General features: G+C 45.1%; 1 protein-coding gene across 18 annotated transcripts in view; it reads right to left on the bottom strand.

The window, feature by feature from the left end:
* Positions 1–23,431, bottom strand: part of ABLIM2 (actin binding LIM protein family member 2) — a 308,934-nt gene that overhangs the window by 128,925 nt on the left and 156,578 nt on the right. For all 18 annotated transcript variants that reach the window (XM_038744827.1, XM_038744831.1, XM_038744830.1 and 15 more), the window contains exons 7-9: positions 10,613–10,700; positions 4,130–4,188; positions 458–535 (exon numbers count right to left, since the gene is read on the bottom strand). In XM_038744827.1, coding sequence (XP_038600755.1) covers positions 458–535; positions 4,130–4,188; positions 10,613–10,700 — 225 coding nt within the window. The remainder of the gene's footprint in view (positions 1–457; positions 536–4,129; positions 4,189–10,612; positions 10,701–23,431) is intronic.

The raw sequence follows: 23,431 nt of genomic DNA, 5'->3' as shown, positions 1-23,431 counted from the left end.
TAATAATAATAATGATAGCATTTATTAGACTGGCATTAGATTGGCATTCTCTAGACTGTGAGCCCACTGTTGGGTAGGGAACATCTTTATATGTTGCCAACTTGTACTTCCCAAGCGCTTAGTATAGTGCTCTGCACACAGTAAGCGCTCAATAAATATGATTGAATGAATGATTGAATTTATTAAGCACTTATTGGTGCAAGGCTCTGTTCTAAGCGCTGGGGAGGTTATAAGGTGATCAGGCTGTCCTACGGGAGGCTCACAGTCTTAATCCCCATTTTACAGATGAGGTAACTGAGGCACAGAGAAGTTAAGTGACTTGCCCAAAGTCACACAGCTGACAATTGGCGGAGCTGGGATTTGAACCCATGACCTCTGACTCTAAAGCCCGTGCTCTTTCCACCGAGCCACGCTGCTTCTCTTTGACTGCATTTTGTAAAGAGATAAAACTACTTACGTAAATCACCCGGCTTGGAGAACCTGAGGTGCTAGAAGCAGGCACGGAAATAATACTCTCCGAAGATGTTCTAGTTTCCTGGAGGAGAAAGGAAAAGCAAGAAAAGGCCAAGGATGAGTTGCTGCTCCCAGTGAAATAAACGAATGAGGCTCCACATAGCCTGGGGAAGGAGCTTGGGCCCGGGAGTCCGAGGATCTGGGTTCTAATCCTAGCTCTGCCACTTACCTGCTCTGTGACCTTGGCCAAGTCATTTAATTCATTCATTCATTCAATCATATTTATTGATTGCTTACTGTGTGCAGAGCACTGTACTAAGCACTTGGGCAGTACAAGTTGGCAACATATAGAGATGGTCCCTACCCAACACTGGGCTCACAGTCTAGAAATTTAATAATAATAATAACGTGGTATTTGTTGAACACTTCCTTTACGCCGGGCACTGGGACAGGGACTGAGTTCAACCCTATTTGCTTGTATCTATTCCAGCACTTAGTACAGTGCCTGACACATAGTTAGTGCTTAACAAATACCACAATTATTATTAACAAATATGAAGACTCAGAGAGTCATGAAATTCCTCCTGAGCTGCCCCCAGATCTAAGCCTGTCGTCACCATATATGCACATCTAAAACTTGCTCAAAAAGCGAAGCAAAGACAATCGGACACTTGGTTAAGCGCTTAGTACAGTGCTCTGCACATAGTAAGCGCTCAATAAATACGATTGATTGATTGGTATTCTCAATTAACGTTCATTCATTCATTCAGCCGTATTTATTGAATGCTGACTGTGCGCAGAGCACTGCACAAAGCGCTTGGGAGGACAACAGAACAATAAACAGACATATTCCCAGCCCACAAGGAGCTCACCGTCTAATGGGAATTAAAGGGAATGGGTTATGCGAATCCTACTAACTATTCTTCTCTCATTTGCCGAAATAAGCCATTTTAACAGATCTGTAGGAGGCTAATAGAGTTGAGCTGTTTAGCTGATTACTGTCTGAACACCAACTGGGATGACAAAAGCATGAATAATAATAATAATAATAATAATAATAATAATAGCATTTATTAAGCACTTACTATGTGCAAAGCACTGTTCTAAGCGCTGGGGAGGTTACAAGGTGATCACAGTCTAGTGGGAATTAAAGGGAATGGGCTATGCCAATCCTACTAACTATTTTCTCTCATTCGCCGAAATAAGCCATTTTAACAGATCTGTAGAAGGCTAACAGAGTTGAGCTGTTTAGCTGATTACTGTCTGAACACCAACTGGGATGACAAGAGCATGAATAATAATAATAATAATAATAATAATAATAATAATAATAATAATAATGGCATTTATTAAGCACTATGTGCAAAGCACTGTTCTAAGAACTGGGGAGGTTACAAGGCGATCAGGTTGTCCCACAGGGGGCTCACAGTCTTAATCCCCATTTGACAGATGAGGGAACTGAGGCCCAGAGAAGTGAAGTGACTTGCCCAAAGTCACACAGCTGACAATTGGCGGAGCCGGGATTTGAACCCATGACCTCTGACTCCAAACCCCAAGCTCTTTCCACTGAGCCACTTCTCTAGCAGCGTGAAGCATGAAGCAAATGCTACCACACCACAAGGTCTACTGACAAACCTTCACTGTATATTTGGTGTTGACTGGAAACCCTTTTTGGACAGTTGTGTACTGCATCTACAAAAGAACAGAAGAGTGGGAAAGGGGAATGAATGATGTTAAAGAAATTAGGGATCGCCTCAGCAATTAGGAATCGGACCAGTGCCATGGTCTGATAAGATGTCTGAAGGAAATACAAGTTAAGAAGTTAAGCACTTAGTACAGTGCTCTGCACACAATAAGCGCTCAATAAGTGCGATGGAATGAATGAATGAATAGAAATTAAACACCAGCCTACAATCAGGAAGCTCTATGGAGAACTGAAGTTTTCCTCGCAACTCCGAATGAGCCTGATTCCGCTCATCGCCAGTAGGGACTCCGAGGATTTATGGACAGAGAAGTAGAAAACAAAATTAAGTAATAATAATAATTGTGGTATTTGTTAAGCGCTTACTGTGTAAGGCACTGTACTAAGTGCTGGGGTAAATACAAGCAAATTGGGTTGGACATCCCAACCCTCATTTTACAGATGATGGAACTGAGGCCCAGAGAAGTGAAGTGCCTTGCCCAAGGCCACACAGCAGACAAGTGGCAGAGCCAGGATTTGAACCCTTGACCTTCTGATTCCCAGGCTCTAGCCACTATGCCACAGGATTTGGGTTCTAGTTATCGGTCCGTTACTAGTCTGCTGTGTGACCTCGGCCAAGTTGCTTCACTGCTCTGTGCCTTAATTACCCCATCTGGAAAATGGGGATTTAGACTGTGCAGGCTTAATAATAATAATAATAATAATAATAGCATTTAGTAAGCACTTACTATGTGCAAAGCACTGTTCTAAGCACTGGGGAGGTTACAAGGTCATCATGTTCCACGTGGGGGCTCACAGTCTTCATCCCCATTTTACAGGTGAGGTAACTGAAGCACAGAGAAGTTAAGTGACTTGCCCAAAGTCACACAGCTGACAATTGGCGGAGCCAGGATTCGAACCCATGACCTCTGACTTTGGGAGAATATAACTATAACAATAAACAAACACATTCCCTGGCCACAGCGAGTTTACAGTCTCCTTTTAAACACTGACAACTGTAGACTACCTTTTTACTCTACTAATATACAGGAACAGTGTCCAACCTGATTTGCTCGTATCTATCTCGGCGCTTAGTACAGTCCCTGGCACATAATAAGTGCTTAATGAATACCATTATTTTTATTATTGTTAGATTGTAAGCTCATTATGGGCAGGAAACATGTCTGCTAATTCTGTCGTATCTTCCCAAGTGCTTAATACAGCACTCTGCACATAGTAAGCACTCAATAAATACGAATGGTTGTTTGAACCCCCAATTAATCTGCCTATCTGCTATTCTCCCAATTTGCTACATCGACACTTCCACATGATCAAGTCCTAGGATATTCCTACCTCTGGAAAAACATACACTTTATGCTCAGTTTCTTCATCCCATGGAAGCAGCATGGCTCAGTGGAAAAGAGCATGGGCTTTGGAGTCAGAGATCATGGGTTCAAATCCCGGCTCCACCAATTGTCAGCTGTGTGACTTTGGGCAAGTCACTTAACTTCCCTGTGCCTCAGTTCCCTCATCTGAAAACTGGGGATTAAAACTGCGAGCTCCCCAGTGGGACAACCTGATCACTTTGTAACCTCCCCAGCGCTTAGAACAGTGCTTTGTACATAGTAAGCGCTTAATAAATGCCACCATCATCATCATCATGTCATATACTAGTTGTTGTTAATAGTGTTTAAGTGCTTACTACGTGCCCGGCTCTGTACTAAGTACTGGGGTGGATACAAGTAAATTGGGCTGGACACAGTCCCTATCCTTCATGGGGCTCACGGTCTCAATCCCCATTTTACAGATGAGGGAACTGAGGCACAGAGCAGTTAAGCAATTTGCCCAAGGCCACACAGCAGAAAAGTGGCAGAGCCAGGATTAGAACCCATGACCTTCTGACGTCCAGGTCTGTGCTGCATTCATTATGCCATGCTGCTTCTCCAAATGCCCTGCCCCTCCCAAAAAGATAAAGTAGGAGTAAAAAAAGCTCACCTTATTTTTTTCTTCCGATTTGGCTGCTTGTCTACAAGCTGGGTGCCAAATGGCAGAACCTGCAAGACAACAGCAGAGTATTCATCAACCCATGGTAATCAATCAATCACTCAATCAGTGGTATTTATTGTTCATTCATTCATTCAGTCGTATTTATTGAGCGCTTACTGTGTGCAGAGCACTGTACTAAGCACTTGAGAAGTACAAGTTGGCAACATATAGAGATGGTCCCTACCCCACAGTGGGCTCACAGTCTAGAAGGGGGAGACAGAGAACAAAACAAAACATATTAACCAAATAAAAGAAATAGAATAAATATGTACAAATAAAATAGAGTAATAAATACGTACAAATATATATACATATATATACAGGTGCTGTGGGGAGGGGAAGGAGGGGGAGAGGAAGAAGGAGGCTCAGTCTGGGAAGGCCTCCTGGAGGAGGTGAGCTCTCAGTAGGGCTTTGAAGGGAGGAAGAGAGCTATTGTGTGCTTATAGTGTGCAGGGTACTATACTCAGCCCTGGGAGAGTACAACACAACAATATAATGGACCCATTCCCCACCCACGACAAGCTTACAGTCTAGAGGGCGAGACAGACAATACTAGAAATAAATACATGATGAACGTGGACGTAGTAAGTAAGAAGCAGCGTGGCTCAGTGGAAAGAGCCCGGGCTTTGGAGTCAGAGGTCATTGGTTCGAATCCCGACTCCGCCATGTGTCTGCTGTGTGACCTTGGGCAAGTCACTTTCATTCTCTGTGCCTCAGTTACCTCATCTGTTAAATGGGGATTAAGACTGTGAGCCCCACATGGGACAACTTGATCACCTTGTGTCCCCCCCCCCCCCCCAGCGCTTAGAATAGTGCTCTGCACATAGTAAGTGCTTAACAAATGCCATCATTATTAAGTGCTGCGGGGCTGGGACACGGGGGTGGTGAAAGAAGGGAGAAAGTCGGGAGGAAAGAGGAAATAATGACTGCCATTTTGCAGGAGAATTGAGTTCCCTAAGAGGGGAGAAGGAGGGAACCTGGAACACTGAAAACCTCCAATTAATGCTCTGGGAGCATGGGCCTGACAGTCAGAAGGTCATGGGCTCTAAACCCACCTCCGCCACAGGTCTTCCTTTCCAAACTCCTGGAGCAAGTCGTCTATGCTCGCTGCCTCAAATCCCTCTCCTCAGACTCTCTCCTGGAACCTCTCCAATCTGGCTCCCTTCCTCTCCACTCCACTGAAACCACATCCTTCTTGCCAAATCCAACAGCTCTTACTCCATCCTAATCCTCCTCGACCTCTCAGTTGCCTTTGAGGCTGCTGACCATCCCCTTCTCCTCAACGCTATCCAACCTTGGCTTCACGGACTCTTGTCCTCTCCTGGTCCTCCTCTTATCTCTCCTGCCATTCATTCTCAGTCTCTTTTGCAGGCTCCTCCTCCCCCTCCCATCCCCTTACTGCGGGGGGTTCCTCAAGGGTCAGTTCTCGGTCCCCTTCTGTTCTTTATCTACACTCACTCCCTCGGTGAACTCATTCACTCCCACGGCTTCAACTATCCCCTCTATGCGGATGACACCCAAATCTCTATCTCCTCCCCTGTTCTGTCTCCCACCCTGCAGGCTCACATCTCCTTCTTCCTTCAGGACATTTCCACCTGGATGTCTGCCCACGCTGGGTAAGCAGAGTGGCTTAGTGGAAAGAGCCCGGGCTTGGGAGGTAGAGGTCATGGGTTCTAATCCCAGATCTGCTACTTGTCAGCTCTGTGACTTTGGGCAAGTCACTTAACTTCTCTTTACCTCAGTTCTCTCACCTGTAAAATGGGGATTATGACTGTAAACTCCACGTGGGACAACCTGATTACCTTGTATTTAGCCCAGTGCTTAGAAAAGTGCTTGGCACATAGTAGGTGCTCAACAAATACCATTCTTATTCTTATTCTTATTCTGATCTAAAACTCAACATGTCTAAGACCGAGCTCCTTATCTTCCCTACCAAACCCTGCCCTCTCCCTGACTTTCCCATCACTGTAGATGGCACTGCCATCCTTCCCATCTCACAAGCCCTCAATCTTGGTGTCATCCTCAACTTGGCTCTCTCGTTCACCCCACACATCCAATCCGTCACCAAAACCTGCCGGTCCCACCTCCACAACATCTCCAAGATCTGCCCTTTCCTCTCCATCCAAACTACTACCTTGCTGGTTCAATCTCTCATCCTATCCCGACTGGATGACTGCATCAGCCTCCTCTCTGATCTCCCATTCTCCTGTCTCTCCCTGCTTTAGTCTACACTTCACTCTGCTGCCTGGATTATCTTTGCACAGAAACGCTCTGAGCATGTCACCCCCCTCCTCAAAAATCTCCAATGGTTGCCTATCAACCTCGCATAAAGCAAAAACTCCTCACTCTCGGCTTCAAGGCTGTCCATCCCCTCGCTCCCTCCTACCTCACCTCCCTTCTCTCCTTCTCCCTCCCAGCCCGCACCCTCCGCTCCTCTGCTGCTGCTAACCTCCTCACTGGGCCTCCTTCTCGCCTGTCCTGCTGTCGACTCTTGGTCCACGTCCTTCCCCTGGCCTGGAATGCCCTCCCTCCACACATCCGCCAAGCTAGCTCTCTTCCCCCCTTCAAAGCCCTACTGAGAGCTCACCACCTCCAGGAGGCCTTCCCAGACTGAGCACCCTTTTTCTTTTGCTCCTGCTCCCCTCCCCATTGCTCCCCACTTCCCTCTGTCCTTCCCCCTTCCCCTCTCCACAGCACTGGTGTATATTGGTACATATTTATTACTCTATTTTATTAATGATGTGTATATAGCTATAACTCTATTTATTCTGATGGTACTGACACCCGTCTACTTGTTTTGTTTTGCTGTCTGTCTCCCCCTTCTAGACTGTGAGCCCATTGTTGGTTAGGGACTGTCTCTATATGTTGCTGAATTGTACTTTCCAAGCGCTTAGTACACTGCTCTGCACATAATAAGCACTCAATAAATGTGATTGAATGAATGAATGAATGAATGAAAACCATGGCAAATTAGCAAACCAGGAAAACTGATCACATATGAGCAGCTTTTATCTGTTCAGTTCTACTGGTCAGTGTGATTTGTTTTAGAACTGGGATTCAATTAAGGAGGGAACCGTAGCAGTGAGCGACCAAAGAAGAGAAGGACTGGGGAAGAGATGATTGAATTTACCAATAAATTCTTGAAGGCCAAACATCCCACTGACATCATGACCTCATCTGGTTCTTCTGACTCATCAGCCTGAAAGTCCTATTTGAATCCTAGTAGCTTCACTTTGGCATTCAGCATATTTCATTCATTCATTCATTCACTCATTCATTCAATCAGGTTGGTCATTCATTCATTCAATCATATTTATTGAGTGCTTACTGTGTGCAGAGCACTGTACTGAGCACTTGGAAAGTACAAGTCTGCAACATATAGAGATTGTCCCTACCCAACAACGGGCTCATGGTACAGAAGGGGGAGACAGACAACAAAACAAAACATGTAGACAGGTGTCAAAGCCATCAGAATAAATATAATTATAACTTTATGCACATCATTAACAAAAAAATAGAGTAGTAAACATGTACAAGTAAAATAAATAGAGTAATAAATCTGTACAAATATATACAAGTGCTGTAGGGAGGGGAAGGAGGTAGGATGGGGGATGGGGAGGAGGAGAGGAAAAAGGGGGCTCAGTGTGGGAAGGCCTCCTGGAGGAGGTGAGCTCTCAGTAGGGCTTTGAAGGGAGGAAGAGAGCTAGTTTGGCGGATGTGCGGAGGGAGGGCATTTCGGGCCAGGGGAAGGACGTGGACCAGGGGTCGACGGCAGGACAGGTGAGAAGGAGGCCCAGTGAGGAGGTTAGCGGTGGCAGAGGAGCGGAAGGTGAGGGCTGGGATGGAGGAGGAGAGAAGGGAGGTGAGGTAGGAGGGGGCGAGGGGATGGACAACCTTGAAGCCGAGAGTGAACTGAGTTCCATAAAGAGGGTTTGGTGGGGTCCTTAAGACTTTGTTTTGGAAGAGAAGCAGTGTGACCCAATGGAAAGAGCCTAGGCTTGGGAGTCAGAGGACCTGGGTTCTAATCCAGGCTCTGCCACTTGCTTGCTGCGTGACTTTGGTCAAATCACTTAACTTCTCCTTCTCTCAGCTGTCCTGTTCTCCCTTCAGCTTAGACTGCAGGACTGTAGACTGTGAGCTCATCCTAGACAGGGATTGTGTCTGTTTATTGTTCTATTGTACTCTCCCAAATGCCTAGTAAAGTGCTCCATGCACAGGAAGCACTCAATAAATACGACTGAATGAATGAATGACAGGGACAGTGTCCAACCTAATTCATTTTTACCTGCCCCAGCATTTGGAACAGTGTTTGACACATACTAAGTGTTTAACAAATACCATTTAAAAAAAAAAGAAAAAAATAACCTAGATAGTCCTAGAGAACGTCAGGCAGTGTGGCCTAGCAGGAAGAGCCCGGACCTGAGAATCAGAAGGACCTGGGTTCTAATTCCGGCTCCACCACTTGTCTGCTGTGTGACCTTGGGCAAGTCACTCTACTTCTCTGGGCCTCACTCTCCTCATCTGTAAAATGGGGATTGAATTACTTGCTCTCCCTCCCCCTAACAGTGTGAGCCTCATGTGGGACTGACCTGCTTATCTTGTTTCTACCCCAGAATTTAGGACAGCACCTGGTACACTGCAAGTGCTTAAAAAATACCACGATGGCTATTGTCATTATTATTACTAATAGTAATGATACCATCCAAGGGTTAGAACTTCAGTGGCCATTCCCTAAGCCTTCCTCAGTTTGTCACTCTCCCCCTGTCACTCTCCCCTGCATGTCCGCCCCCCCTCCCCTTGACCTTCATCCTCCTGTCTTTCAAGTTTGCTGCCCAAACCTCAGTTTGCTGAGCAGCTGATTGCTTCCTCATTTTAATGATTCCATGCCCTGGAAAAAAGAGAGGGCCAGATTGGAGAGGGAGATACAGAAAAGAGAGGGGAGGGGGTAGAGGTATAGACAGAGAGAAAGAGACAGAGACAGAGACAGATACAGGGGGGATAGAGAGAGAAATAGACATAGAGTGAGGCAGAGACAGTGAGAGATACAGGGGAGAACAAGAGAGAAAGGAGAGAGAGAGGAGAGAGAGAAAGAAAGAGAAGGGAGGGAGAGAGTGGGTGAGAGTGGAGGAGGGAAAGAGAGAGACACACAGAGTGAGATATAGGGGAGGGGGAGAAAGAGAGAGAGAGAGAAAGGAGAGGGAAGGAAAGAGAAGAGAGGGAGAGGGAGAGACAGAGTGAGATGCAGAGGAGAGAAAGAGAAAGGAGAGGGAAGGAAAGAGAAGAGAGGGAAAGAGAGGGAGAGACAGAGTGAGATGCAGGGGAGAGAGAGAGAAAGGAGAAAGAAAAAGAACAGAGGGAGAGGGAAAGAGATGGAGTGAGATATATGAGAGAGAGAGAAGAGAAAGAACGAGAGAGGAGGGAGAGAGGGAAAGAAGAGAGGGAGGGAGAGGGAAAGGGAGAGGAAGAAAGAGACCCAGAGTGAGATATAGGGGAGAGAAAGAGAGGAAAGAGAGAAGCCTCAGTGTTGCACAGATTCCTCTAGACTGGAAGCTTCTCTTGGGCAGGGATTGTCCAAACCTACTCTTCCTTTTTTATAGCATTTGTTAACTGCTTGCTATGTAGCTAGGCACTGTACAAAGCAGAAGAGTAGATACAAGCTAATTGTGTTGGAACAGTCTCTGTCCCACATGAGGCTCACGGTTTTAATCCCCATTTTACCGATGAGGGAATTGAGGTCCAGAGAATTTGAGTGACTTGCCTAAGGTTGTGCAGCAGAAAAGCGGCAGAGGCAGGATTAAAACTTGGGTCCTTATGTCTCCCAGGCCCAGGTGTTTTCCACAGGCCATGCCACTTCTACTCTATAACGGAGTTGGTAGACACATTCATTCATTCATTCATTCAATCATATTTATTGAGCGCTCACTGTGTGCAAAGCACTGTACTAAGAGCTTGGGAAGTACACATCGGCAACATAAAGAGACGGTCCCTGCCCAACAACGGGCTCACAGTCTAGAAGGGGGAGACAGACAACAAAACAAAACATGTAGACAGGTATCAAGTCATCAGAATAAATAGAATTAAAGCTAGATGCACATCATTAACAAAATAAATAGAATAGTAAATATGTACAAGTAAAATAAATAGAGTAATAAATCTGTAACAAACATATATACAGGTGCTTAAAGTGTAGAAGAGAATTCCAAGTGTATCACGCTACTTTAGCACTTAGAACAGTGCTTGGCACATAGTAAGCGCTTAACAAATACCATCATTATTATTATTATTACTATTTTAACAGGTAATTGTCTAATTTCTCAGCTGATTTAGACGGAGTTGATCTTTCCACCCACCGCATTTGAATCCAGAATTCTTTTCCCTAGCTTCTCTCCACATGCCCTTAGGTAAAGTCAGTAAACAAGAGTGTCACTTTACCTTGAAGATACATTTCTTCTCCTTCCGCAAACATCTGTTTGCACCTGATACATAGTGCACAGGAAGGATGATAATGTTTTTCACCAGCCTGGAAGAAACACAAATAAGATGAAGATTTTTGTTTTCCTTGGTTTAAGGGATGACTTGAGTCAGGAGTATTAAAAAAGTGGAAGCCGTAAAAACACGTGTGGGTGGATCATCAAACCATTGCATCATTGGCCATTGTACTGCCTAAATTTACACGTTAGGTACCCCCAAAACAATATAGAACAATTAGTGCTCATCTCTTTCATCTTCATCATCATCATCATCATTATCAATTGTATTTATTGAGCACTTATTTGGTGCAGAACACTGTGATAATAATAATAATGATGATGGCATTCATTAAGTGCTTACTATGTGCAAAGCACAGTTCTAAGTGCTGTACTAAGCACTTAGGAGAGTACAATACAACAAAGCTATTAGTATTATCAACCTATCTATCAGTGATATTTATTGAGCGCTTACTTTACACCAAGCACCTCCTTCAAAAGTTTTTCCTTGACTAAGCCCTCTTTTCCTTTTCTTCAACTCCCTTCTGCATCACCCTGACTTGCTCCTTTTATTCATCCCCGCTGCTTCACCCCACAGCACTTACTTACATAGCTGTCATTTATTTATTTATATTAATGTTCATCTGCCCATCTAGCTTGTAAGCTTGTTGCGGGCAGGGAATGTGCCTACCAACTCTGTTATAATTGTTATATTGTATTCTCCCAAACACCTAGTACAGTGTTCTGCAAACAGTAAGCACTCAATAAACTGTAAGCTGGTTGTGGGCAGGGAATGTGTCTGTTGTATTGTACTCTCTCAAGTGCTTAGTACAGTGCTTTGCACACAGTAAGTGTTCAATAAATATGATTGAATGAGTGGATAAGACTGACTTACTAAGTGCTTGGAAGGGTATGGTGTAATACTACAAGATGCTTACAATCTAATTGGGAGAAAGGTACTAAAATAGATTACAGTGCTAAACTCTACCCTTTCCTTTCCAACAAAAATGCTACCATGTTATTCCAAGCACTATCCTCTCCCACCTGAACTACTGCATCAGCGTTCTTGCTGACCTCCCAGCCTCCTGTGTCCGCTCCAGTCCACACTTCACCCTGCTGCCCAAATCATTTTCTACTAAACCATTCAGTCCACGATTCCCCCCTCCTCAATAACATCCAACGGTGGCCCATCCACCTTCACATCAAAGAGAAACTCGTCACCATCGGATTTAAAGCCTCTCTTACCTCACCTCGCTTCTCTCCTACTCCAACCCAGCCCACGCTAACCTTCTCCCTGGGATTCCGTCTCATCTATCCCGCTGCCGATCCCTCGCCCACATCCCACCCCCTGCCTGGAATGCCCTCCCTCCTCAAATCCCACAGACAATCCCTCTCACCCCCTTCGAAGCCTTACTGAAGGCCCATCTCCTCCAAGAAGCCTTCCCACACTAAGCCCACACTTTTCCTCATCTCCCACTCCCTTCTGCGTCGCCCTTGCAGTTGGATTTGCACCCTTTATTAACTCCACCTTGAGTCCCACAGCACATATGTCCATGTCCATAATTTATTTACATTATCTGCCTCTCCTGTAGACTGTAAACTCATTCATTCAATCATATTTATTGAGCACTTACTGTGTGCAGAGCACTGTACTAAGCGCTCTCATTGTGGGCAGGAAGCAGAGAAGCAGAGTGGCTTAGTGGAAAGAGCCCGGGCTTGGGAACCAGAGGTCGTGGGTTCTAATTCCGGCTCTGCCACTTATCAGCCGTGTGACTTTGGACAAGTCATTTCACTTCTCTGTGCCTCAGTTCCCTCATCTGGAAAATGGGGATGAAGACTGTGAGCCCCACATGGGACAACCTGATTACTTTGTATCTACCCCAGCACTCAGAACAGTGCTTGGCGCAGACTAAGTGCTTAACAAATGTTATCGATATTATTATTACTAAGCAACCTGGAAAGTACAATACAGCAGGATCAGTAGATTCAATCATCCTCCAGAAGGATTTTACAATCAAGAGAGGGACACAGACATTAGAATAGATAAGAGAAAGGGGGACAATAGAAGATAAATAGATTTACAGAAGTATTGTGGAGATAAAAAACAGCTTGGCTCAGTGGAAAGAGCACGGGTTTGGGAGTCAGCGGTCATGGGTTCTAATCCTTGTTCTGCCACTTGTCAGCTGTGTGACTTTGGGCAAATCACTTCCCTTCTCTGGGCCTCAGTTACCTCATCTGTAAAATGGGGATTAAGACTGTGAGCCCCTCGTGGGGCAACCTGATCACCTTGTATCCCCCTCAGTGCTTAGAACAGTGATTCACACATAGTAAGCGCTTACCAAATCCCATCATTTTTTTTTCAACGTGCTTAAGGAGTCCACGGCCAAGTGCCTAGTCAAATCAGAGGGATGGAGAAGGGGCTATGTCTTCAATCAATCAATCATTTATTGAGCCCTTATTGTGCAGAGCGCTGTGCTAAGTGCTAGGGAGAGTACAATGTAACAGAGTTCGTAATAATAATAATAATAATGATGATGATGGTATTTGTTAAGTGCTTATTATGATGTGCCAAGCACTGTTCTAAGCACTGGGTAATACAAGGTAATCAGGTTTTCCCACATGGGGCTCACAGTCTTAATCCCCATTTTACAGACGAGGTAACTGAGGCAAAGAGAAGTGAAGTGACTTGCTCAAAGTCATACAGCTGATAAGTGTAGAGCCGGGATTAGAATCCACAACCTTTGACTCCCAAGGCCATGCTCTTTCCACTAAACCACGCTGCCTCTCTTAATCATGCTGCTTCTCTAAGACGACATGTCCTGACAGGATAGAAAACATTGCACATTTTCTAGATAAAGCCAAAAGCAGAGCTGCCACTCGATCCACCCGCTACCCATTTGGATGGTTCTGTCCATTTCACACCAAGGCATTATCCACTCCAGCAGAAATCACCAAGTCACTCTAGACCGTGAATGTCAAAGCTCAAATGCAAACGCACCTCCCTCCCTCCCCGCAACTTAAAATGAATTCTGACTTGACCTTAGAAAGGCATATTCCCGGATCTTTAACATGCATGGAGAATTCACAAGAAAAGTCTTTTGGAAACGTTTCTTAAGGCTTCCTACCTCAGGGAGTTCCTTTTTTTTTTTAACCAGTGCTCAGTCTGATACGCTGAAATTCCTTTTCCACGATTTTCCTCCTCTCTTACGTGAGAGGAACTGGCATCGGCTGAAGATTGTCGGTGGAAATTAATTCGGAAACCAGCTCTTGGGTAGCTCTTGACATCCAAACCCCAGATAGTCTACCAAAAAATCTGATGAAGATGGATGTGATCTTTTCCTAAAAAAATCCTGCACAAATCAGCATCTTCCTCCTCCTCTTTCCCTCTCTTTTTCTATCTTCCTCCTCTCCCTTTTCTCTCCCTTCCTCTCTCTCCTTTTCTCCCTCTTTCCCTCCTTCCCCCCTCCTTCCCCCTCCTTTCTATTTTTCTCTCCCTCTGTCTCTATTTTTCTCTCCCTTCATCCCTAGTCATCTCTCTCTCCCTCCATCTCTATTCCTCTCTCTCTCCTTCCATATCTATTTCTCTCTCTGTCACTATCTCTCTCTCTCTCTGTGCCTCCGTCTCTCAATTTAAAGCTCTCAGGTACACCTCCCGTAACACTAGGCTCTGTTGTTAGCAGAAGACGGCAGGAAAATAGGCATTTCAGAGCATACCATTTCTCTACAGGGCCGGGCGAAAGTTGTTCACCCTGCTTGAAGGAATTAGTCTCATCTCATTTCCACCCAGCTTTTCCAGCTCCAGGAGGAAGTCAGCTGAGTTCCAGAGATTCGATCCCAGCCTCCCAACTCACAATGACTTAGGAAAACAAAAGCATCAATCTTCCCTGTAGGAGGCCCTAACCTTCACAGCACGGAAAGGGAAAATCATAAATTACTGTTTGGGTCCTATTCGGTTTAAGACAGTTTTAAAAAATTCTCTCCAGGAGTGTATCCAACTCACTTGTTTATAATGCCTATTGCTCTGGTTTCCGCGTTTCAAGGACATTTCATCATAGCCACGGTTCCCATTCAGGAATTGCTCATTCAGTCGTATTTACTGGCCACTTACTGTGTGCAGAGCACTATACTGAGCGCTTGGAAAGTACAGTTCAGCAATAGAGACAATCCCTGCCCACACCTGGCTTACAGTTTAGAGGGGTAATTAACTAAAAGGAAAAGCTATCAATCTGTTCCTCATCTCAGTCAGTTGTATTTAATATAATAATAATAATAATAATAATGCTATATAATATAATACTATGCGCCAGGCACTGTACTAAGGGTAGGGTAGATATAAGCAAATCGGGTTGGACACAGTCCCTGGCCCACGTGGGGCTCAGTCTTGATCCCCATTTTCCAGATGAGGGAACTGAGGCCCAGAGATGTGATCCCAGCTCCTCCACGTGTCTGCTGTGTGACTTTGGGCAAGTCACTTAACTTCTCTGGGCCTCAGTTCCCTCATCTGGAAAATGGGGACTAAGACTGTGAGCCCCATGTGGGACAACCTGATAACCTTGTATCTTCCCCAGCGCTTAGAACAGTGCTTTGCACATAGTAAGCGCTTAACAAATACCATCATTATTATTATTATTATTATGTGATATGACTTGCCCAAAGTCACACAGCAAACACGTGGAGGAGCTGGGATTAGAATCCATGACCTTCTGGCTCCCAGGCCTGGGCTCTATCCACTATGCCATGAGCAACTGTGTGCAGACTACTGTACTAAGCGCTTGGGAGAGTATAATAGAACTATAAAAATACACACTTCCTGCCCACGGTGAGCTGACAATCTAGAGGAGGAGCCAGACATTAATATAAAGAAATTGCAGATACGGTCATAAATGTTGTGGGGCTAGGAGCAGGGGTTGATGAATTAAAGGAGCAAGTCATGGAGACACCGAAAGGAGGGGGAGAAGAGGAAAGAAGGGAAGGCCTCTTGGAGGAGATGGGCCTTCAGTAAGTTTTTGAAGAGGGGGAAAGTCATTGTCTGGGAGATTTGAGGAGGGAGGGCATTCCAGGCCAGAGGCAGGAAGTGGGCGAGAGGTCGGCAGCGAGATAGACGAGCTGGAGAAGGAGAGTAGTGAAATGATAGTAATCATTGTGGTATTTGCTAAGAGCTTACTGTGTTCCGAGCACTGTGCTAATCCCTGGGATAGACACCAAGAAATCAGACCGGACACAGTCTGTCTCTGACATGGGGTTCATAAGTCTAACAGGTATTTATCAAATCCCCATTTTACAGATGAGGAAACTGAGGCACGGAGAGGTTAAGTGGCTCGCTCTGCTGTTAGGGTTTGTTCTCATTTTGTTCTTGTCTGGTCCCCGCTCAGAATGGAGGACAAACAAGATAATGGGAAGCGGCGTGGCCTAGTGGATAGAGCCTGGGCGTTGGAGGTGCTGGGTTCTAATCCTGGCTCTGCCACTTGTCTGCTGTGTGACCTTGGACAAGTCGCTTCACTTCTTTGGGGCTCAGTTCCGTCATCTGGAAAATAGGGATGAAGACTGTGAGCCCCATGTAATAATAATAATGATACTAACTTTGGTCTTTGTTGAGCACTTACTATGTGCCAGACACTGTACTAATCACTGAGGGTAGATACAAGCTAACTGGCTAGAACACAATCCCTATCCCCTGTGGGCTCACAGTCTTAATTCCCATTTTACAGATGAGGGAACTGAGGCACAGAGAAGTGAAGTGACTTGCCCAAGGTAATACAGCAGATACGTGGGAGAGCTGGAATTAGAATCCAAGTCCTTTTGAGTCCCAGGCCCGGACAGGGACTGTGTCCATTTGGATTAGAGAAGCAGCGTGGCTCAGTGGAAAGAGCCCGGGCTTTGGAGTCAGAGGTCATGGGTTTGAATCCCAGCTCGGCCACATGTCTGTTGTGTGACCTTGGGCAAGTCACTTAACTTCTCTGAGCCTCAGTTACCTCATCTGTAAAATGGGGATTAAGACTGTGAGCCCCACGTGGGACAACTTAATCACCTTGTATCCCCCCCAGCGCTTAGAACGGTGCTTTGCACAGAGTAAGCGCTTAACAAATGCCATCATCATCATCATTAGCTTGTATCTATCTATGCATTTATTACAGTGCCTGGCACATAAAAACACTCTTACCATAAACCATAAAAAAGTCAAAATTCAGTGGAAGACTAGCAGGGGAGCAAATCTGTCCAGATTCAAGCCCAGCCCCAAAGATCAGGGACCCCCCGCCCCACCTAATCCCAAGCCAAGATGGGCCTGACAAAGAGGGGCACACACACAAATACCCACCTGGAGGTAAGGGACTTTGTTCCCCTCAAAGGTAGAGATTCACAACACAACCCGAGAAGGAATCAGTGCTTACGGCCTGACCTTCCAGGGGCTCACAATCTAGCCTTATCCCCATTTAACAGATGAGGAAACGGAGACCCAGAGAGGTCAAGTGACTCTCCCACAGTCCACAAGGAGGCCCGAGTCGGGATTAGAACCCAGGTCTTGCCACCTTAATAATAATAATAATAATGATGGTATTTGTTAAGCGCTTACTATGTGCCTGGCACTGTTCAAAGCGCTGGGGTAGTTACAACAATCAGGTTTCCCCTCGTGGAGTTCACAGTCTTAATCCCCATTTTCCAAATGAGGTAACTGAGGCACAGGGAAGTGAAGTGGGTTGCCCGAGGTCACATAGAGGACAAGCGGCGGAGCCGGGATTAGAACCCACGTCCTCTGACACCCAAGCCCAGGCTCTTTCCACTAATCCACGCTGTTTCCGTGGGGCCTAGTGGAAAGAACACAGGACTGGGTGTCGGGAGACCTGGGTTCTAACCCCAGCTCTGTCACTATGTGCTTTGAGAGCAAGTTCCTGGGCCACCTCTCTGGGCCTCAGTTTCCTCATCTGTAAAATAGAGAGGAAAGGCCTGAGCTCCCTATCTTTTAGAGGCTGAGACGGAGACGAGATCAGATCTGACGATCTTGTATTTACTTTGATCTTAGAGAATAATAATAATAATGATGGCATTTATTAAGCACTTACTATGTGCAAAGCACTGTTCTAAGTGCTAGGGAGGTTACAAAGTGATCACTGGGGGCTCACAGTCTTCATCCTCATTTTACAGGTGAGGGAACTGAGGCCCAGAGAAGTGAAGTTGACTTGCCCAAAGTCACACAGCTGACAATTGGCACAGCTGGGATTTGAACCCATGACCTTTGACTCCAAAGCCCGGGCTCTTTCCAGTGATCCACGCTGCTGACACAGTGGATAGAGCCTGGGGTCGGAAGGTCATACATTCTAACCCCTGCTCTGCCACTTGTCTGCTGTGTGACCTTGGGCAGGTCACTCCACTTCTCCGTGCCTCAGTGACCTCATCTGGAAAATGGGGATCGAGACCGTGAGCCCTACGTGGGACAGGGACTGTGTCCAACCTGATTTGCTTGTATCCACTCCAGCGCTTAGTACAGTGCTTGGCACACTGTAAGCGCTTAACAAATGCCGCAATTATTACTATTATTATTATTATTACTTTAGTGTTTCACATTGATTAAGCCCTGAATCGACATTATAAGGCCAAAAGAAGCAATGTGGTCTAGTTGACAGAGCCCAGGCGTGGGAGTCAGAAGGACCTGGGTTCTAAACCCGACTCCATCACATCTCTGCTGTGTGACCTTAAGTAAGTCACTTTGTTTTATTGTACTCTCCCATGCGCTTAGTAAAGTGCTACTGCACACAGTGAGTGCTCAATAAATACATTTGACTGACTTTCTATGCCTCAGTTACCTCATCTGCAAAATGGGGATTAAGAGTGTGAGTCCCATGTGGAACAGGGACTGTGTCCAACCTGCTTAACTTGCATCTACTCCAGTGCTTAGAACATTGCTTGACACATAGAAAGCACTTAAATACCATCATTATTATAACTATCTACAAATAGAGATAACTAGGACTGCCAGATTAAAAATCACTGCATAATTTCAAAGCAGGATTCATCTTTTCTTCTTTTAGATCCTGGGCTTATATTACAGTGCTTATTTTCAAGGTTGGGATAGCCACAGGAGAAATGTTCTTTTTCTTCATCAGCCACATCATTTAATGTCTACATGTCCCATCTCAGTTCATCTTTCTGCTCAAAGCGATTAATGTGGACACAAACTCTTCCCTCTGCGATATTAAAGCATAAAATACACTATAATAACCTAGCCATATTCTCAGACAGACACACACACACTTTTAATAATACCAACCATCATAAGCTACAGAAATGAAGCAGTATCGGCATCTAGAATCTACATATTTATTAGATCATCTCTCTGCGCTTATGAATAGATGCATAATTGATTGCATGGTGATTTTTTTGCACTTATGAATAGATGTATAATGGATTGCACGGTGATTTTTTTTATTCCGATTACATCTTTTAAAAAATGCCTTTCTGTCTGTCTCTCCCATATAACTTCACTGATCTACAGATTATATCTTGTGCTTTTTTCCCACATGTCCATTTTTTTAATGTTATTTATTTAGCACTTTGTGTCAGGCACTGCACTGTGCACTGGGGTAGACATAAGGTAATTAATTAATTCATTCAATCATATTTATTGAGCGCTTACTGTGTGCAGAGCACTGTACTAAGCGCTTGGGAAGTACAAGTTGGCAACAGATAGAGACGGTCCCTACCCAACAATGGGCTCGCAGTCTAGAAGGGGGAGACAGACAAAACAAAACATGTGGACAGGGGTCAGGTCGTCAGATTAAATAAAAATAAAGTGAGATGCACATTAATAAGAAAATGAATAGAATAGTAAATCAGGTTGGACACAGTCCCTGTCCCACATGGGGCTCACAGTCTTAATCCTCATTTTATTACTCTATTATCACTCTATTTATTTATTTTACTCGTACATATCTATTCTATTTATTTTATTTTGTTAGTATGTTTCGGTTTTGTTCTCTGTCTCCCCCTTTTTAGACTGTGAGCCCACTGTTGGGTAGGGACTGTCTCTATGTGTTGCCACCTTGTACTTCCCAAGCGCTTAGTCCAGTGCTCTGCACACAGTAAGCGCTCAATAAATATGATTGATTGATTGATTTTATAGGTGAGGGAACTGAGGCCCAGAGAAGTGAAGTGACTTGCCCAAGGTCACACAGCAGAGAAGCGACAGAGCAGGATTAGAACTCACGTCCTTCGGAATCCCAGGCCTGGGCTCCAGCCACTAGACCATTCGCCATCCTACTTAGTCTGCGAGCCCCAGGTGGGACAGGGACTGTGTCTGACCTAATTAACTTGTACCTGCCCCAGTGCTCAGAACAGTGTTTGACACATAGTAAGCGCCTAACAAATGCCCTAAAAAAAAAGACTCTCTGGGATTTGTTTTAGTGTGTAGAGTTTGAGTCCATCCAGAAGCAGCGTGGCTCAGTGGAAAGAGCCCGGGCTTTGGAGTCAGAGGTCATGGGTTCCAATCCCAGCTCCGCCAATTGTCAGCTGTGTGACTTTGGCCAAGTCACTTCACTTCTCTGGGCCTCAGTGACCTCATCTGCAGAAGCAGCATGGCTCAGTGGAAAGAGCCCGGGCTTTGGAGGCAGAGGTCATGGGTTCAAATCCCGGCTCTGCCAATTGCCAGCTGTGTGACTTTGGGCAAATCACTTAACTTCTCTCTGCCTCAATTAATTCATCTGTAAAATGGGGATTAAGACTGTGAGCCCCCCGTGGGACAACCTGATCACCTTGTAACCTCCCCAGCACTTAGAACAGTGCTTTGCACGTAATAAGCGCTTAATAAATGCTATCATCATCATCATCATTATTATTATTATTATTATTAAAATGGGGATTAATGCTGTGAGCCCCACGTGGGACAACCTGATCACCTTGTAACCTCCCCAGCGCTTAGAACAGCGCTTTGCACATAGTAAGCGCTTAATAAATGCTATCATTATTATTATTATTATTATTATTATTATTATTATTAAAATGGGGATTAAGACTGTGAGCCCCACATGGGACAACCTGATCACCTTGTATCCCCCAGTGTTTATAACAGTGCTTAGCACATAGTAACTGCTTAACAAATGCAATTATTATTATTATTATTATTATTATTATTATTATTATTATTTTATTATTATTACTCTGTTTTGGCCCAAGGTGAGGGTTCAAAAGGACAGTCTGCCTTGTTCTGACCTGGATTCCTCTCCACACACATTCTGTCTTTGCCCTGGTTCGACACAGTCCCCTAAGGAGACTGATTCATCCTTTGTGGCTTAAATTCCCAAGGGTTAGTGTGGCTTAGTAGATAGAGCCCAGGTCTGGGAGTCCGAAGGACCTGGGTTCTAATCCTAGCTCTGCCACACATCTGCTGTGTGACTTTGGGCAAGTCACTTCACTTGTCCAGGCCTCAGTTACCTCATCTGTGAAAAACGGGGATTAAGAGTGTGAGTCCCATGTGGGACAGGGACTGGGGTAGATACAAGGTGATCAGGTTGTCCCACATGGGGCTCACAGCCGTAATCCCCATTTCACAAATGAGGTAACTGAGGCCCAGAGACTGGTGACTGGTCCAAGGTCCCACAGCAGACAAGTGGCAGAGCTGGGATTAGAACCCATGACCTCTGACGACCAAACTCTTGCTCTCGCCACTAGGCCATGCTGCTTCTCGTGGACAGTGCTGTAGAGTACCGTGCAGTTGGCCCAGTAACAGAGGATGGTAGTGTTGTCTACAGTGATGGGGGAAGACAGGGTTTGGTAGGGAAGATAAGGAGCTCTGTTTTGGACATGTTAAGTTTGAAGTGACGGGAGGACACCCAGGTAGAGATGTCTTGAAGGCAGGAGGAAATGTGAAAATGTAAAGAAGGAGAGAGATCTGGGCTGGAGATGGAGATTTGGGAATCATCCGCATAGAGGTGATAACTGAACCCCAATCAGCGAATGATTTACCCGAGGGTAGGAGGCCTTCCCTCTTTTAGACTGTGAGCCCACTGTTGGGTAGGGACCGTCTCTATATGTTGCCAACTTGTACTTCCCAAGCGCTCAGTACAGTGCTCTGCACACAGTAAGCACTCAATAAATACGATTGATTGATTGATTCCCGGACTGAGCCCCCTCCTTCCTCTCCCCCTCGTCCCCCTCTCCATCCCCCTGTCTTACCTCCTTCCCTTCCCCACAGCACCTGTTTATATGTATATATGTTTGTACATATTTATTACTCTATTTATTTATGTATTTTACTTGTACATATCTATTCTATTTATTTCATTTTGTTAATATGTTTGGTTTTGTTCTCTGTCTCCCCCTTCTAGACTAGGGACCGTCTCTATATGTTGCCAACTTGTACTTCCCAAGCGCCTAGTACAGTGCTCTGCACACAGTAAGCGCTCAATAAATATGATTGATTGATTGATTGATTGATTGATTAGGTGTAAATGGAGAACAGAAGGGGACCCAGAACTGAACCTTGAGGGACCCCCACAGTTAGGGGGTGAAGGCGGAGGAGAAGCCTGCGAAGGAGACAGAGTAGGAGAGAGATAGGAGGAAAATAGGGAGAGGACGTGATTCCAATAGACTGCTCAATTTTCATTTTTTAAAAATAGATTATTCAAACTCTTTATTGAGCCCAGCTCATTTACCCTTCACCTCCTCCATTAACCTGGGCAAAGGGGGCCTTGGTTTCAAAAGTAGAACAAGCTTGTGGTAAAACTCCCATTTCCTGCTGGGCTTTTCTCAGACGGAGCTCTCGCTATTTTGAAAATATTAGATAAACAAATCGATCATATTCTAGACTGTGAGCCCACTGTTGGGTAGGGACCGTCTCTATATGTTGCCAACTTGTACTTCCCAAGCGCTTAGTACAGTGCTCTGCACACAGTAAGCGCTCAACAAATACGATTGAATGAATGAATATACTACTTTCTGTGTGTGTGTGTGTGTGTGTGTGTGTGTGTGTGTACAAACACACACGCATACACTTAATGCTTGGAGACAGCACTGATGGTGAAAAGCCACTTGTCAGCTGTGTGACTTTGAGCAAGTCACTTAACTTCTCTGTGCCTCAGTTACCTCACCTGTAAAATGGGGATGAAGACTGTGAGCCCCACATGGGACAATCTGATCGCCTTGTATCCCCCCAGTGCTTAGAACAGTGCCTTGCACATAGTAAGTGCTTAATAAATGCCATTATTATTATTATTATTACTATTATTATTATCATTATTATTAAAAGGCCAATAATAATAGTAACAATTAATAATAACAATTACGGTACTTGTTAAGTGCTTATTAAGTGCCTAGTACAGTTCTAAGCACTGGGGCAGATCCAAGCTAATCAGGTTGGACACAGTCCCGGTCCCACGTGGGGCTCACACTCTTCATCCCCATCTTTCAGATGAGGAATCTGAGGCCCAGAGAAGTAAAGCGGCTTACCCAAGGTCACCCAGCAGATGTGGCAGAGCAGGGATTAGAACTCAGGCCCTTCTGATTCCCAGGCCCGGGCTCTTTCCACTAATCTATGCTGCTCCTCAATGCAGAAACCATATTCCAGGCCCAATTTTGCACGCAACAAAGTTGCCCCTTCTGTGTATGCTTAATTGTGGTATTTGTTAAGCCCTTACAATATGCCAAGTGCTGTACTGAGCATTGGGGTAGATCCAAGATCATCAGGTCCAAACATGAGACTCACAGTCTAAGTAGGAGGGAGACTGGGGATAGACTCCTCATTTTACAGAGGAGGGAACTGAAGTACAGAGAAGTAAAATGACTTGCCCAAGGTCAC

The sequence above is a fragment of the Tachyglossus aculeatus genome, chromosome 4, assembly GCF_015852505.1.
Source record: "Tachyglossus aculeatus isolate mTacAcu1 chromosome 4, mTacAcu1.pri, whole genome shotgun sequence".
Classification (NCBI taxonomy): Eukaryota; Metazoa; Chordata; class Mammalia; order Monotremata; family Tachyglossidae; genus Tachyglossus; species Tachyglossus aculeatus.
This window is presented reverse-complemented; position numbering and strand designations above follow the sequence as displayed.